This window comes from Mycteria americana, chromosome 1, assembly GCF_035582795.1.
Source record: "Mycteria americana isolate JAX WOST 10 ecotype Jacksonville Zoo and Gardens chromosome 1, USCA_MyAme_1.0, whole genome shotgun sequence".
NCBI classification, from domain to species: Eukaryota; Metazoa; Chordata; class Aves; order Ciconiiformes; family Ciconiidae; genus Mycteria; species Mycteria americana.
The window spans coordinates 156,819,971-156,837,025 of NC_134365.1; the positions used below are offsets into that span (position 1 = coordinate 156,819,971).

The window sequence follows — 17,055 nt, forward strand, 5'->3', positions numbered from 1 at the left end:
CAGCAGAAGACATCGGCGTGAGGTAGGCAGGAAGGAAGGAGCGGCACGCCAGAGTCTTCTCTGTCCCTCTGCTCTTTCCTTTCGGCTTCCAGTAAATGAATCAATCAAAATCTTCATCAGAAAGGTCCACAGGCTTCTGCAAACCAGTAAATAAAATGCTGCAGGGGTTGTTCTCTGACCTCGAGACCAGCCACAACAGCTCAGTGTCCAACCTTTCTTGCCCCTCAGCCAGGTGGCCCCGGGCATGCAGCTTGCCAGGAGCAGTCCCTGACCACCACAGGTCCCGGCACGTGGCCTGTCTGGGAGAGGGCTAGCTGGCCTGGCTGCTGCTGTGCTAACAATTTAATGTAGAGGCTACAGGGAGCAGTGTTTGGGCCGGCTCTCTTCATTTGGATGTTTGTGTGTGCCTGTGGGTCTGTCTTGCTCTTAGGATGGGATTCACCTCAGCTAATTAGCCTTACAGTCTAATGTAGCTGCCTGTGCTTCTGCAGTAGTCAGTGGAGAGAAAAAGGCACCGCTTGGGGACAGTTCATGTTAGTCTGGTGGTTGTATAAAATAAGACTGCCTGTCTCTCTCTCTCTCTCTCTGCATTGGCAAGAGAAGGGGCCTGGACAGCCACAGGCAGGTCATATGAATCCATGTGAAATTTCTAGAAGACTTCGCTAACCAGGCAGAAGTCTAGGGAAATGTTTCTCTCTTAGGTAGCCTTACCACTTACTGCTGGGGAGTCTAGCCGGTGGGTGGAAACCATTGTGCCTGTTTAGAGCGGAGGAGCAAAGGTGAGGGCTTTCGCTCTGCCGATGAGCGCTGTATTGCGGGTGCAGCCAGGGGCAAACAGGTGATCATCTGTGGGGTAGGCAAGGGCTAAACTTCCACATAAAACTTCTTATGAGCCTTTTGGATGGGTTGGTACTGCAGAAGAAGAAATTAGAGATCAGCCCTGAGAGGCTACACAGCGTTTTACATGGAAATCAGATTGGTTCATCTCCTAAAGCTGCCCCTTCTTTTAGAGCATCTTGCCTTTGTGGCATGCCTGTTTGAACTTTGGCAGTGCTGTCTGTAGACATGTTTCTTGCTCCCCTTATCATTCGTCTTTCCTCTCCCTTCTGTATTTAAGCATTTATCCTGCTCTTTTCCCTGCCCCAGGTTACAATGGAGCATTTTTGGCATTTGGATTTATTACCTTCTTCAGTCTCATAAACTTCTTCTTTAGTATGTTTACATGTTTTGAAAGTTTGGAGAATTTGCTGCCTTTTATAATTGTGGAGAGCATTGAGCATCTTGCACTCTAGCCCTTCAATAGCTTCCCCCTCACCACCTTCTCCTCCTCTTTGTTTGTCTGCTTCAGTCAGCGACCTCTGAAACTGCTCCCTTTCATTTCCAGCCTGCTGTTTGGTGACTAAATACAGTCCCCTCTGGCTTTAATTACTCAGCTGCTCTTCTGCTCCCAGTCGAGCATCGCTGCCAGCGACTTCGCCCCCAGCCTTGGTGTGCTTTGTATCTCACTGCTCTGTTGTCTGCTCCCCCTCTTGTGTCTTAGTGATGAAATACTGCGATGATGTTTTCTTGCTTGTTGGAGGTTTGTCCTTTTCCTCCCCCTTAGGAGTTTGCCTCTAATGAGAAGCAGGGATGGTTTCTCTGCCAGAAGTGAGACTGGGAGCCTGGCTGTGCCAGTGCCGAGGAGTGGCCTCCCTTTTCTGCTAGCACTGGAGCTCCCATCCTGGCAGCCGTCAGGAGTGGGACCCTCTAGGAGGAGTGAGGCCGTTCCCTTCCCGTGGTGTTGACCAGCGAGACTTCTGCCAAGCCAGAGGAGGCCGAGGAAGCTCGGAGCTGACTGTGAGGGGAGGAGGGGGCCAGGCAGCAGCTGGAAAACATATGCTGTGTGCAGTGGCTGCTGTTCGGTCCGGTCTTGTTGGGTGGCTGAAACTGGATAAGGCGGATCAGATAAAAGTTCTGTGGATTTGGGGAGGTGCAAGGAGAAAGGGCAGTCTAGAGACTTAAAGCCAAAATACCTAATTTTCCTGGTCTGTGATTCTTGAAGAGGGTCTGCAGCTCAAAGGCAGAGTAAGGGGCTGGTGTACTCTCTAGCTCTGCAGGCGTTTACAGCCGAGGGACTGTCTGAGCTGGCGGCTGGGCTTCCTTTGCTGTGTCGGATGGCTGTTGCCAGGCATTTCTTCCATTAATTTGTCTAATCCCTTTTTAATTTATGCACGCTTCTGCCATCTAGGAGGTTTCCTGTGGCGATGAGTTCCACAGTTGGGTTATGCAGCATGTTATGTTCACATGAGAGCCCTCTGCTCCAAGATAGATGCTGTCCTGTATAGGAATACACTGAACTACTTCCAAGGATGCCTGTACTGTAACTGTTGTCCAGCATTAGTGAGATTGCGATGTTTTAATTGTACCAATACAATGGAAAATGCACAACCAAGAGAGATGGCAAGGCCTCAGTGTATGCTACTGAGGGTTGATTTTAAAGTTGGGGTTGATTTTAAAACCATTCTCACATGTTTGTAAAGCAACCTGTTTGATTTCTAGGTGGCTCTGGGAGGAGGCGACTCGGCTGTGCTCTCTAACGTCATTGAAGAGCTTGTAAGGTTCCGCACGAAGGTTCGTCATTACGCACTAGCTCTGCCAGAAGAAACAGCAGAAGCTGTGCCAATGGAGGGTGCCGTGGGAGCCAAAGGACCAAAACAAGAACAGAAGGAAAAGAGGCAGCAACTAATGCAGGAGAGAAAACCCCTCCTGGAGGCTTGTGACAGTCTGCGCAGAGACCTTGCTGCCTTTGGAATCCACATAAAGGTAGAAGACAGTGACCTTCTTTGTGAGAGCATTAGTCATTTTTTAAGGCGGCGTTTATTTTTGCCCTTCGTGCCCCTTCGGCAGTTTTCAGTGTTGTGCCCTGCTCCCTGTATGACTGCAGTAGCAGGAGGTAGAAGTTAAGCCCCTTGCCTGGTTGTACTGCTAGCTTTCTCTTCTGCTTCCCCTCAGCCTCGTGTCTCCATGCAAGCTGTAGCTACTTCTGGAGTTGCTAAGGGTGTGTTATTTAGACACTGAAAGTCCTGTAATATTCAGAAATCCCTAAGTTGCCCACGTTCAATCCAGAAGGAAAGGTACGAGTAATGTGTACAATCTTTAAAAATTTAGATTGCAGAGGAACTGGAAAGTAAACTGAGATGACTTATGAAAATAATGCCTTCCCTCTACCCTCCCCACATTCCCCCACCAAAAATGTCCTTACGAGAAAGCCTCTTCTGTCTTCAGCAGCTCCATTCCCAAATCTTCCTGAGCCATAAGTACTTTGTCTGATTCCTGTACCGCTCCTCTCTCCACCCTGCTTTCTACTTTTAGCCTATACCTAATGCCACTGTTCTTTTCCTTTTCCCTTACCCCAGTGGCGTCTTCTGCTCAAGAGAAATCCCCTCACTGGCTTACTGTCTCCTCCTGGTTTCAAGGTGCTATGTGACTTCTTTAAGGGGTGCCGCTTCTTCCAGTTCCTCTTGCTTCACTGCCCTTCTCACCCCAGCTGCAGCCCGTGTTGGGTCAGTGTTGCTCCTTACATGCAGAATAATGCTCCACTTTCTCTCCAGCATCTTTCCCCCTCTCTCCCTCCAGTTCATGCTGCTCATTTTTTCCCTTGCTTGGGAACTGAGCCTTGCATAGTCTCCTTGCATTGTTTTACCAATGGGAGGATATAAAGCACAATGACATTACGGAGTGGCAGCATACATCCTCTTTAATCGCTGAACGTGAGAGCTGTCATTTGTCAAGACACCTATTAAAACCAAGTATGAAGTGTGGTCAGCTGTCTCATGATCTCAGATGAAAGTGAGTGTGTTGATACAAACTGGGGTGAGGGCCAAAGCGCAGTGGTGGTGAGCTACAGCTGGGAAAGAAAAGGAAGACACTGGGAAGTTGGAACACCTGCTTCCTTAACTTGTTTTTACATAGCTAAATCCTCGCTCCACTTATCTGTCAAGAAAGTTTGCAAATCCAAACAACTGCACTGAGATAAAGTCTGGGAGAAGACGACTCCCTTTTGATCTATTTGGCAAAAAGGCCACAGGCCCATCCCCACCCTTTTGAAGATTTGTTTTGGGTTGTTTTTAAAGGGATTTATGGACATTTAATAACATCGTAGAAATTGGCCTTAGCCAGGATTCAGCCCATTCCATCTATTTCAGGGGTTTTTTTTAATAACCTGCAGCTCGGCATAATCTGTCTCCTGCTTGTCCCAGAATAGTTTGCTCCTGTAGATGAAGCACGCATGCGTGGATGAGCACACACAGCACGCATCCAAAGCTGAACTCCTGCTTGTTTTGCTGCTTAATGAGTGGAAGTATCCGAAGGTGTGCTGTGAATGTTGCCCAGCTCTTGCCTTTGGAGATCCCAGACGAGTCCTGCAAACCAAACAATGCAGCTCTGCAGCTCCTTGCATGCGTTCCCAGAGCAAACACGTGACAAGACATGGCCCTACCCAAAGCAGGGCTCTTGCCACCCTCGGGCTCAGCATGAGTCTGCTTGGCTGGGTTGGTTGCCCACCCTGGGTTGTCTATTGCCAAAAATGCCACGGTAACACAGTACCTAGCAGCTGGGTCCTGAGTGCCTAATAAGCACTCGAGGAAGTAATTTGAATTTCTCTTTTCTATCCAGCTTCCCATTTCCATGAAACTGTTATGAGCCCCACGCACACAGTAACGTGTCTGTTAACATGCTTTCCCTCTGTCAAGTGCAGCTGAAGTTGGCCAGAAACTTCTCAAGCCCATGTGCAGGAGGAAAAGCAGCAGCACAGGTGAAGCAGACGAGCCTCATCTCCACCCAGTGCAGACTAGGAACCCCTGGTTTGGGGTTGGCCCCTCTAGGGTGCAAGTAGCAACTTAGAGAATGCTAGTAGCTTAATTCTCTTAAAAATCAGCTTTGTAGAAAGGGTAATCGCTCCTTCAGCTTGTAAGCTTGTGATTTCTGTACACTGCTTTCTTCTCTCATGCTGCTCAATGCAGACAATGTTCTGTCCGAAGTTACAGAACTTGCAACAAACCAATTAAAATATTCACCGGTCTTTTCATGTCCTTATAGTGTGCTTGAAGTGCAAGCTAATCTGCGCTACTAAGTGAAATGTAGTAATTAGGTATTTACGAATCAAAACCAGTTTTCACTTTAATGTAAAGAAAATTCTACCTTGTATTCCAGCCTCTATCATGAGTCAGAACTCATGTAACATTGTCATGTTTCAATATTCAGATTAATTTTTGTTCTTAATTTTTGTTTTCAACAATTGCAGTCAAATAGCCAGACCTTAACAGTCAAGAAATGCTCAATTTGACTGTAATAGTCTCTTCTGAAACCACAACAGTATTGCATTACAGATAGTTACAGCAGCAGGCTACTATCCTAAAATCCAGGAGGAGATCAAATATGTTAGGCACTATATTCTCATGTATTGGCCATAAGAAGAGCTGTTTTCCATGTCCATGAACCATTTAAACATAGAAAATGTCATTGCCCGAGTTTAACGGAAGTTACTCATATGAGAGACACTACACACTGCTGCAGCATCCCACACTAAGGAGGTGACATTTCTATTGTGGGGTTTTTTCCTTCTTAACCGTGAAGAATTATCTGGGTTTGTTTTACAGCTCCAAGCATTATTAGTAACAATGGCATTCCTGTGAGATTAATAGCTTTGCTGTGTGAAGCTTGGTTAAAAACCTGTGCCTCCAAATACCTATGCAGCTATGATAGCTGTGTGATCCAGACTGCTGGGATTGACCTGCTTACTTCTTCTTACAGGACAGAGCTGCTGTTTCAACCTGGGAAATTGTGGAAGGAGGGCAAGCAGAGCAGCAGACTGAGAACAAAAGCTGATCCTTCATCCTTGGACTTGTTTATTTCAGCTGCTTTGGCAACAGTTGTAAATACTAATGCTGTCCAAATAAAGTCTTTGGAACAGAAGGGCTAACAAAGATATGATCTGAGCAAAACTGTTGACACTACTCCTAGGTAAATAAATACAGGACTCGCAGCAGGTGTGTATGCAGCGCAGGTGGGGGAACCATCCAAAACACACGGCAGCATGGCAGCAGCAGTGTTGTCTGACACAGGCCTCGGTATGTTCTAGTGCAGAAATGCCCCGGCCCCAGTTGCTACGTGATCTGCGCTCGCACCCTGTTTTGCTGAGCTGGCACTGAGAATTAAAACATGGTGAAGACAGAGGCAAGAGGGTGAAAGCACTTAGTTTTATGTCTACTGGTTTAAACAGTTGTGTTCCTCTCAGACATAGAAGGAGGTGACACTTTTAGCCTGAAAGTATTTCCTTATTGCAGTGTTGCTGGTTTGGTCCTGTGAGATCTTTAACTGTGATATGACGGTATCCACTTATCTGCAAGGCTTGGTATCTTTTCAGTTTGCTTTTGCACAGAATACACTGAGATTTCCCTAGCGCTGGGAGTGCAGCACACTCAGGCTCTCTCTATCAGAACTGGGAAGATAAAATTAGTATGTTTAGTTATTACCTGTTTGTTACCTTTTTTCTTTTGCCATGTTTGTGTTAAAAAAATCCCCTGGATGGTGTGGCTGTGGGTAGATGCAGAGAGGCCTGCCTTACACGAGGCAAGCGTGTTCTAGTGGCTGTGTTTATATGGGGTGTGTACTTTACCTACTGGCATACTTTCTTTAAATCAATTTATGAAAAGATAACAAAAATAAGAACATGGGTTCATCTACAAGGAATTTCATCCGAAAATATGATTCACACAAGTAATCTGTTCGAAAGGATCAAAGCTTTCTTTTATATTGTTGAGAACAAAATGCATAGCTGTTTTCCTGCTCCCTTTCTGGCTCTCTGCTCCTAGAGAAGATGGGGGGGGGGTATCTTCATTAGCCCTGTGGCAGATGCTTATTTGACACTGTTGGTATTTTAAATTTGGTAGTGGCTGTATTGCTCAACTGGAATGGATGGCAAACAGTCAGCTCGGCTTCTGTGGGAAACGTGATCGCAACATACCAAACAAAGTACACACAATTAATTTGCTATTATTTTTATTTCCTACCAAAAGAAACTGCTACATTTCCAGAATGTTTAAAAATTGTAACAATTTGTATACATTAGTGAATAACAGAGTTACAACTTCTGCGTAGATTTAAAACCAACACTGCAGGTTGAAATCTGTACTGAGCTCTGTTAATTGATTGACTTCGCCTACAAATGCCATTTAAATTATAATACCACTGATGTCCTAAATACAAACAAATGCTCATTTTAAAGGAAATCCAGTAGCTGTTTTAAAATCAGTTTTAACTTTCTGATTTTATTTAAAAGGAGTCGGGCTTCTCAAATAGTTTTAGGGGGAAAAACCAATAGTAGCTTAGTTTCCCCAAAGATGTAACAGTTTACAAAACTGCTTAAATTAAACACCTAAACCCCATCTCTTATGAGTAGACATTGCTCTAATCTAAAAAGTCTGTGAACCCTCATAGACCAAAATGAGCAAACATTTAAAAACCTATTTTAAAAATAGGTAACTGGTTTAAAAAGAAAAACAAAAATGCATCAGGGTGAGGTAGTAGTCACAGTGCATCCAGAAATATCAACTATAAGGGCTGAAGGGAAATACTCGGAGCAGCCTTTCTGACTGCAGGTGCTTTCTGTGGGCAGCTATTGCAAGGTACGAGAATGCAATCTGACTAGTATGCATGACACCAGGTTCCAATCTAGCACTAGATCACTGGAAAAGAGTGGCTGTGATGAATATATAACATCTATTGCAATAACTAGACACATTATATGCTTGTTCCTGCGCTTTAATGAGTATATACACTTGGCCTAGATTGTAGGTTTAAGGGAAGTACCCACTTAAGCGTACTTTGCATGAACTTGCCCCTCTCTCCATATTGATTCAATCCCTACAAGCTTTGACTGAATTTCCAAACATTTAAGAAATGATACTGTGCAAAATCCCACACAACTTCCCCTTTATACCCAACACTCATCTGCCCTGCCAACGAGCCAGACAGACAGGACTTCTACTGTTGGGCCACAGCTGTCTTGCTAAGCCCCTAAACCCAAGTGCTGCACTCAGAGCTCAAACACCGACCCCCATTTTTCTATTCCTGCCTTTGACTTGCAGTGTACGGCTGCCTGCTCAATGCTACGAGGATACAGGTACCTGCTGTTGGCTGCCTGTTGTTCCTTCAGTTCATATTCCTGCTGGTTAATAGCTAGCCACCTGTGCATCTGTACGCTGATCTTCTCGGAGCTCTAACGCAGCAGGCAATTTGAGTTTTAAAAGCACTTCACTCTTCCATAATCACCGAGTTTGACCAGTTCAGTCAGGTATCACTAAGTTTCTTATCCCACCTAGTACCTCTCCAAATGATAATTTCACAAAGTCCATCGTACTGAGTTCTAGATGAGTCAAGGCCAGCTAAAGGAATAGAAATTATTTTTTTTCAGGTAAGCATAATTGCTGTTTAATGCTAAGATACCTACAGGATATCCTTATTTGGTGATGGGGGAGCCTTAAAAAAAACCCAAAACCCAAACCCAAGATGTTGCAGGAAGGGGTGTCTTGTCAAAATGAACGCTGCCTCTGGGACCGGGAATGGGAAAAGGCAACTAATTACATTCAAAATCTACAGCAACTCTCATGCACTCCCTTTCCAAAGAGGCTTACTTTTTGCTTCTTAATATACTAGTATGGCAGAAATATGAAGTGCAATAGCTAATTCTAGACAGAGGGTCTAAGAATGAAAACACGACAACCTTGGTGCAATCCAAGAAATTCGGTTGAGCTGGTGGAAGAATTTTATCTAAGTATCAAGTGCATTTTTTTTTTTGCTGTTCACACTTTAGTTATTGCTCAATAACTATCAAAAAGAACAGAGGAATACTTTCAGTTTAGTTTTATTATATTATAACAGATCTGCAACTACAGCTTATTTCAGCCAAAACATTTTTGTATTCCAAACTCTTAAAAAATATCTACATTAATCATATTTTTCTATTCTTAAAAATAAAAAAAAAAATCTACCTAGCATACCAATGCTGCTACAGCACTTGAAAGGGTGCATTACTTATTTAAATTCTACGGTAAAGGTAATTACTCTTGCAGTCATTGTTCTTCCTTTTCTTCTTCTCTGCTGCTTTGGCTTCAGGTTTCAAAAAGTTTGTTAAAAGCTGTTCCAACTTCTGAAACCATGTCAGAGGCAGTCATTGAACGTCCGAATTTTTGAAAGGCTTGGTGGTTAGACTGCCTTGTGAGAGAGCAAGCTCCAAATGCAGCCACTAGAAAGGGATTTTGACTAAAAGGAAAAAAACCGCAACATTATAAACAAAATCTGAACAGTCCTGTGTAATTCATAAAGTGGTGGGCATAATCTTTGTACCTATAAACGTTTGTCAGCATTGTCGGGAAGGCCTCTTAAGCAAAAATCTGTGTTTCTCCAACTCTTGCACTGCAGAGCACCTTTGGCTGAATTATTTTTAACAAATACTTCCCTTCCCATGGCGCAGCATGTGACTGAGTGAGAAACACCACCGGGGCCGAAGGATGCAAAAGGAAAACATACTTAAAAAGTGGGTAAGAAGGTGTTCTAAGTCTAGCTTTACCGATGTGAAACTTCATCCTTTCCTTCAGAGGAAGACTGAATTCTCACCTGGCAGCCTTTTAACTCCCTCTCCTCCCCACTCACTGGGTAATTCAGTTTAGTTTTGTATTGCAGGGGGTGGGGGATGCGGACAAGAGATGATTTTTAACAGGGCCATTGTCACTGCTCCAGGGCCTTCATTAGATCAGCTTAAAAGGGGTACAGCGACAGCTGTAGACCACAACAAATGAAGGCACACTCTCTTAATGCCTCCTACGTGCTTACGAACTGCCTAAGAATGCGTACCCAGCCCCAGTCCTCAAGTGCTGAGCCCCCCCGGAGAAGGGAGTGCAGCCCTGCCACCTCCAGAGCACCTTCTCACAGGCTGGGCCATGGGAGCTGCTTCCACTGCCTTACAGCACCAGAGCAGAGGAAAACAACTGCAGAATAATTCAGCAGCCTGCCCCGGGCTCCAGGTGCTGGCTGGTTAAAAACCTCACAAAGCTCAGCCATGGCTGGGACATAGCTGCCTGTAAGTCACTAAGGTCCTACTGACTCCTGTGCCACTAACAGTTTTGTGAAGGATCACAATATAAAACACATGCAAAGCAGAACTGAGTTTACAATTAGGTGTAACCAGGGCAGCTTTGAGTTATCTTTTCCTTGAAAACAGCAACTTCATACACTCATCAAGGTGCAGGAGTGAGTATTTAACCCACCTCGAGAGTCAATCCTGGATGCCCAAACACTGCTCTGAAACAAGAGCTGTGCACAGACTTCTGGGCTCCAAACAGCTAAAGCACCTATTTCTAAGGTTACCGCATAACCAGCTTGATACACACCATACTCCAAAGACATCACCTTCGCATCCCGTCTACTTAACAGGAGGATCATACCTACTATACCATTAGCACCCCTGAAAGCCAGTGCAATCTTAATGTTTCAAAATCCTGCTCTGCACAGACCCGTTTTGAAACAACAGAGCCAGGCACAAGTGTGGAAGGACTGGCTGGACTGCCTGCAGTGCAGCCTACAAGCTGATGCCCTGATTCACTGAACCCAAAAAGCTCCTCCTTTCCTGAAACACGCGAGATACCTGCTGTACCAATCCTGTTTGTTTGAGAAGGGTCACCTTAACACCACCACAGGAGACACAACGTATTGCTGATGCCAATTATACTCTCCCACTTTCCTTCATCTATAAAATAAAGGAGTTTCTGAGCGAGCTGTTTGGAAAAGCCACAGGAGCCCAAGTCAGGAGAGCCTGGAGAACACGTGCTGCGTTTGCTAATCTCTCCAACAATTTAATACTGATCTGTTGTACACCATGCAAAAATGAAGTCACCCTTTTAATGAAGTAAAACCAAATTCCTCCTTTAGTGGCAGCTGCAACTTCAGATACACAAATAATCTTGGTTTCATTTTTCTTTCTGGGTACGTTAGATTTCAGAATTTTAAAGTCTGGTTCAAATGGTCCCTCACTCCTCCTGGGGGACCTAGTGCAGTGCTCTCACAGTAATGCAAGCACAGACTAGTTAACTCCCATGGACATCTATAACTGTGTGCATCTGCATGCAGCATCCAAAAGACTACAAAAGATCTCCACTCTTCCAGCTTCAATAGCTCATTACTTATTGGGAAGAGGGACTTATTCCCTAACTGCTTGTGTCAGGGTTCCTTTCAACTTTATTTAAAGCAGCTACTTTCACAGAAAGACTACATGACTAGATGGACCAACTAGTCGGACAGGAATTGACATAATTTAATTTAACAAAAGAGCCAACAGCCAGCTGCAGCTGCATGGCTGCTTTATGTATGACAAAACTGCGCTGCCATTTGGCCTTAAAATGGCTACCCTCTTTGAAATTGTATTTTATTTGCAAGTTTCAACTTATCTGCCCCACTGAATTACTTAGGTACAATGCAAGAGGATTCACCAAATTACAAAAACAAAGCTAAATGACACGTTTTTTGAATTATAGAGATGTTACTGCCAGTGACTACCACTTACTGATTCTTCATACTTTCTGCCTACAATCAATTGTTTTGAAAACACATACGCCATACACGTATGTCCTTGGGAATCGATCCAGGTTCATACTATTCTTCTGCCTCCAACTTGGGAGATGTTAGATTACAGAAGAGTTTGTCATATTAAAATTGTAACTATTACGTAGATTGCTCTAGAACACCTTACTTTTTTTAAAAGTACATAGATACCTTAGTCCCAACAACTCCAGTTTCATTTGGAAATTTCTGTAGCAGCTCTACAACAGTTGCCATAGGAGAACACAGACTCACAAGAATTAAGAAGTTATTAATTAGTATTCATACCCATTCGTTTTTTCTGCTCCAGCAAGGAATGCCCAGTGCGCTAAGACTCCAAGAGAACCAGAAAGGAGGTCCCCCTGTCCACCACATCTCCGGCTGCTTCCTTCATGACTGCATACAAGTACTATGAACAGACAAACCAAAAACAAAAAGTCATGTGCATTTTTTCTTCTACTTACAATGATATCACTGTAGTTGTGAGGGTTAACCTCTGAGGCACACAGCGATTAACAGGTGAGAGATTAATCACAGGCAGCAGCATATGCTGAAATACACTGTTCTTAAAAAAAAGTACTGAATTAACATTTTAAAAATACTTTTCTAATTACTTTTCAATCCTTTACAAATAACATCGCACAACGTATACACTTTCTCCACTTCACTCGCCTGCACAGAAGATTCAGTCACTAATGAGTTCAGTGATTCATGTGAACTGATGCTGCCGTGATGAGCAATCACCCCAAAACGGACCAGGTCCCTCCACAAGGCCACTGCACAAATGCAGCTCTCCAGAGTCTCTGACCTTCAGAGTTTACAAATGTAAACCAAGGTGTTTTACAGAGAGGAAATGCAAAACAGAACTAAAACCTCAAATCTTCTGCCATGCCCATCAGAAAGGTATTTTACTGAAAACAGCCTTTTCCTTAGGCTTTGTAAAAACCATATGCAAAGAGAGATCTCTTTTTCTGCCAATCAACAGTGTCCTCAGCATCCGTGTATGTTTCTGTCAGCAGTGTCACGGCGGGTAGGCTCTGTCAGAATATCAGATGTTACATTTCTATTTTAAATATACAAAGGACCTTGGTCAAACATCTCTTTGTGGAGCTTTCACTATGAAGAACATGCAAATGGTTTCACTAAATTTAACTCCTTTGTTCTCCACTCTCAACAAGCCCAAGCAGGAAGCCTGAAGGATACATAAGGCACACAAAAAGAAAACAGCATCAATTCTGCTGCCCTTCTCCAAACTCTCTTGTGGGTATGTATCTATCCTTAGCCTTCCTTCTTGCCAGGCTCTGAAAAAAAACCAGGAGAAATTTATTTTCCTCTCCTAGGAGAACGGAAGAGCTGGCAGAATCATTGGTGGCCAAGTAGTGATCCTCTGCATCTCCAGTCAGCTACTGCGGAGCTACTCGGGTTCAGGACTATGCACACAATTGTTTGTGTGCTCCTGGACATGCCAAATACACAAGCAAAGTATAAAGCAAGACATTGCTTGGACAACAGCTCTTACCTCAATTTTCTCAAGTCGCCTGGGCTAGGTTTCTCCAAGGTGTATGAACAGAGCAACCCAGGTGTTTTAGGGGGAGTACTATCCATATTTTTAAAAGGAATTTTTCTCTTCCAAAATAATGAGAAAAATCTGCACAAAATTGAAGGACTTGCAGGTAAATCTTCTTAAATAGCAAGAGATAAAAAACTACTTAACGCAAGTAAACCCTTTCCAGTTCATTAGCATAGCTCATTTCTGCTTTTTGTTATTCGGTGCAGCAAAGAATTTACTTCACTTCCATTTCCTACTGATTCTTCCAGCAGTAATTGCTGGGCTCGTGAGGCCAGGCAGTTGTGCATTTTTGCTGCCACTGAGAGGGCAAAGATTCATTAGTCACCATGAACACAGCAGACACCGCTGCAGCGTTGCCAGCAGTTAATTTCCCCAATCACTCTTCTCCCCTCCCCCCTCTCCCCCAAATTAAGATTCCGGATGTGTTTCTCAGCGAGCAGTAGTTAATGTCAAATTTCACAAGTGTAATGCTCTTCTGAGTTAGCTATTTGAAGAAGGTATGCCCTTTTCGGTGGCGTGGTTTATTTATTTATTTTTTTAAAAAAATACAATGCTTTGGAGAAATTACCTCTAATTCTGCTACTTTGAAGATGGTATCTCACAGGATTTTCACTTTGAGGGCTTGAACTCCTGGCAGGAGGCAGGATGGAAATCCTCTGTTCAAAAGCTTTGGGGCCTTCTGACTGACAGCTGAGCACAAGCCCCTGCTTATTAGCTGTATGTCACCATCTGCCACTATTCTGTAGCCCCACAACCTTCCAGTCAGTTTTGAGCTGTACAGGAAAGCAAGATCTCCTCAAACTAGGCCAATTATAATACACCGCTACAAAAAAAAAAGAAGTGGTCTTTTGTTTGTGTTTTTTTTAAAAAGTAAGTCTCGAATATGTGCAGACTACCTCACATGCAACAACAAAGGAGACCTTTGTACTCCGCACAGAGATGCTGGAAAACAAATTCATGCAATAGCTTCAAAGAAGCAGAACTACAGGATGAGGGGGGAAAGGTATAACGCTCAGGCAATTCTTGCGCAGAGGCTCAGCTCCTCAAAGAACATCTCAAAATAAAAGGATGATGAACATTACAACAGGCAATGGGAAAAGGAATGAAAAACTCCTCTGAAATATAGTCGCTGTTAAGAGCTTTTAAAATAAAAGACAGAGAATCCCACGCTACCATCAAGACAAACTGGCATACTGCCAAATCCACAAAGGACAAAGTCTTCCTGATGCTTTTCCCAGCTTTCTCCTAGAACAACAAAAATAAAACTGCTGTCTTCCCACTCCCCCAATCCAACATCTCCCACTAAATGTCTGTGACCTGCTGTGAAGACAGCTCAAGCAGTTCTTTAAGGACCACGGGGGTGACATCCTTATAAGCTGCATTGAGCAGTGACAACCAGTGGTAACATTACAAGACCTCGATTAGATGGACATGACTGAATAGTCAGCGACGAGGCCGAGAAGGCGGGTAGTTCTATTCCCTGGAGAGATGCAGAACCATGTATTTACATGAGGATGAAGTATTTTGCAGTCCATTGCTCAGTGAGGCTACACCACATTCAACTAGGGATGACGATGAACATGTACATCAGAAAGCCTAGAAAACATGGTTCTTCCAGTCTGGAATAGCTGATGAGACCAAGACGACTGGATGCTGGACAACAGGGACGCTGCAAAGACTGAAATCACCACAATGTGTCAAGGTTGAAAGGCAGCAACCGGGGCCACTTAAGGTCAATTAGTCTGACACTAGTCCCAGTCAAAATAATGGGGAGGTTCACCTATAATTCAACTGACAGACTTTAAGAGATAGAAACACACAACCAATGCTGGTCAAACTGGCTGCTGGGACAGGGTGTTTTGTTTTAGTTTTTAATAGGTTTGGGCTACCAAATCTGATGTCATTATTTCACAGGGTGATGAATCGAAAAAATAACTCAGTATATTTAATAGACAGTCTTTTAATGAAAACTGATTTATGCCAAGCAGCTTTCTGAAAAAAACCCTACTCCCTAGCACTTACCCATGGAGCATACATACACTATCATAAGAAAAGGCGAGATGAAATAAAAATGTTATCGTTGACGAAATCGCTGAATGAAGTATGGCAAGGAGATCTGCTAGAGTCAGAACAACCACAGCCCTATTCAACGGTTTCAACATAATCTCGGCTATTAAACAGCACGTAAATATTGCCAGAGCTGTACGCAGCAAATACAACACGTCCCTCGCCTATAGGTACACAAGAAATCCAGGTGACTAAGTCCATCGAAACAGTTTGTACTGAAATATGAGTGCAACAGAAACAAACAAACAAAAAGCTGTCATACTGACAGAATATTGGAAAGTAGAAATTCAGGAGTTTTAGGTTCCAGTCAATTCAAAATTTTGCCCCAGACTCCCCTGGGTAACTATGGCCAAGACATTTAGTAGCTCTACGCTTAATGTATTTCAGGCAGAAAATAAGTTACTATCACTCCCTTTTCAGCACTCCTTGAAGATAAGATAAACAGTAGCATTTGGGGAAGCATTCAGACCATGGTGTCATGCTTAACTATACCATTGCCAGCAAGTTTTAAGCTGAAGGAACTCCCTGCCCAAACTGTGCTGGCAGATCAAAGCCCAGAAGAATGACCCATTTACGGGAATTGTATGCTTAATTAAAAAACCAGCCTGTTATGTAAAAATAGCTGCCCTCTCTTTGAAGGAAAAAATTAGAATTTAATAGTTTTGCTGACATCAAGCACTATGAGTTAACTGGGAAGCACAAATTTTGATACGGCTGTACACAGGCAGCCCTACTTACAACACTAGCTCCTAAACACATTACAGTTAGAAAACCAAAGGCCCATATAGTATAAAAAGTAATGTATGCCTGTGTGTTCTTGATTTGCAACATTTGTAGTAGTGAAAAAATAACCAAAACAAAACAGGGATTAATTTTTGAACACAGAATGTGAAATGTGTTTTTGTTTAGAACACAGAATGTGAAATATGGGATAGCTAAAGGTTAAACACGTAATACTGATGACACCAAAGAAGGCTAAAGAGCCTATGTGAAACATCACACTTACTGAGGCTGCAGACCAAAGACAGCCTGGAGATTAAAATTTAATTAATGAATCTCGGATATCCTGAATAAGTTCTCTGCATTTGTTTTCCTCTTACAAAGCAGGAGTATTACACTTATCCTAAAGTGCTTAAGGATCTGCGCATGAAAAGTACAACCATTCTGACTTCTGATATGGTCCAGCTGGAGTAGATCAGCTAATATCAGCTACCCACAGAACAACAAATACTCTCATTTAGTTAAAAGGCTTAAGATTTCCATTTTCTGTGCAAAATAATACACCTGTCAAGGACCATTTTGCTCCATCAAATCCAAAATTCAGGTTTAGACCATTATCAGATCTTCAGTAAAATCTTTTAACAATATGTATCTCTGACCTGGCAGATATTCATACTAGTAAGAAATTTATCTTTTTCCTTTTGCAAGTTAGTTCACAAAAGCACATAGCTAGAGACTGTGGACTCCTGGAAACATGTCCCAGAGTGCATACAGACAGGGAAACCAGTGTTGATGACTTGGGCTGGAGAAATCACTCAACTGGTGTGGAAAATGTAAGTTGGCTTTTATATAAAGGGTGCTTATACTTTTATATTCCCTAATCACACTTTTAAAACTTAGATAGGTCCTTGAGTGTGAGATACCAGGCAATTTAAGTTAAAAGAAAATATCCAAATTTTCTATTACATTTCTTGGATAGGTGCAGGAGCCAGGGGACGGATGTGATGACAGATGAGCAACGTCAGGGAGACGGCAGGCTGGGCTGCGTGTGCAATGGAGAGCACAGT

At 43.3% G+C, this 17,055-nt stretch overlaps 2 protein-coding genes across 10 annotated transcripts in view; one reads left to right on the top strand and one right to left on the bottom strand.

Annotated features, from left to right (window-relative positions):
- Window positions 1-6,213, top strand: part of CARS2 (cysteinyl-tRNA synthetase 2, mitochondrial) — a 39,194-nt gene extending 32,981 nt beyond the window's left edge. For all 5 annotated transcript variants that reach the window (XM_075525811.1, XM_075525819.1, XM_075525827.1 and 2 more), the window contains 2 exons: window positions 2,539-2,802; window positions 5,791-6,213. In XM_075525811.1, the coding sequence (XP_075381926.1) occupies window positions 2,539-2,802; window positions 5,791-5,865 (339 nt within the window). In that variant the 3' untranslated portion in view covers window positions 5,866-6,213. The remainder of the gene's footprint in view (window positions 1-2,538; window positions 2,803-5,790) is intronic.
- A 799-nt stretch (window positions 6,214-7,012) lies between these two features.
- The window catches only part of NAXD (NAD(P)HX dehydratase), a 53,362-nt gene continuing 43,319 nt past the window's right edge, over window positions 7,013-17,055 (bottom strand). For 3 of the 5 annotated variants that reach the window (XM_075525777.1, XM_075525798.1, XM_075525789.1), the window contains 2 exons: window positions 11,920-12,040; window positions 7,013-9,300 (listed from right to left, as the gene is read on the bottom strand). In XM_075525777.1, coding sequence (XP_075381892.1) covers window positions 9,150-9,300; window positions 11,920-12,040 — 272 coding nt within the window. In that variant the 3' untranslated portion in view covers window positions 7,013-9,149. Of the gene's footprint in view, window positions 9,301-11,919; window positions 12,041-17,055 lie in introns of those variants that run through there. The other 2 variants (XM_075525780.1, XR_012778861.1) reach the window with 2 other exon arrangements.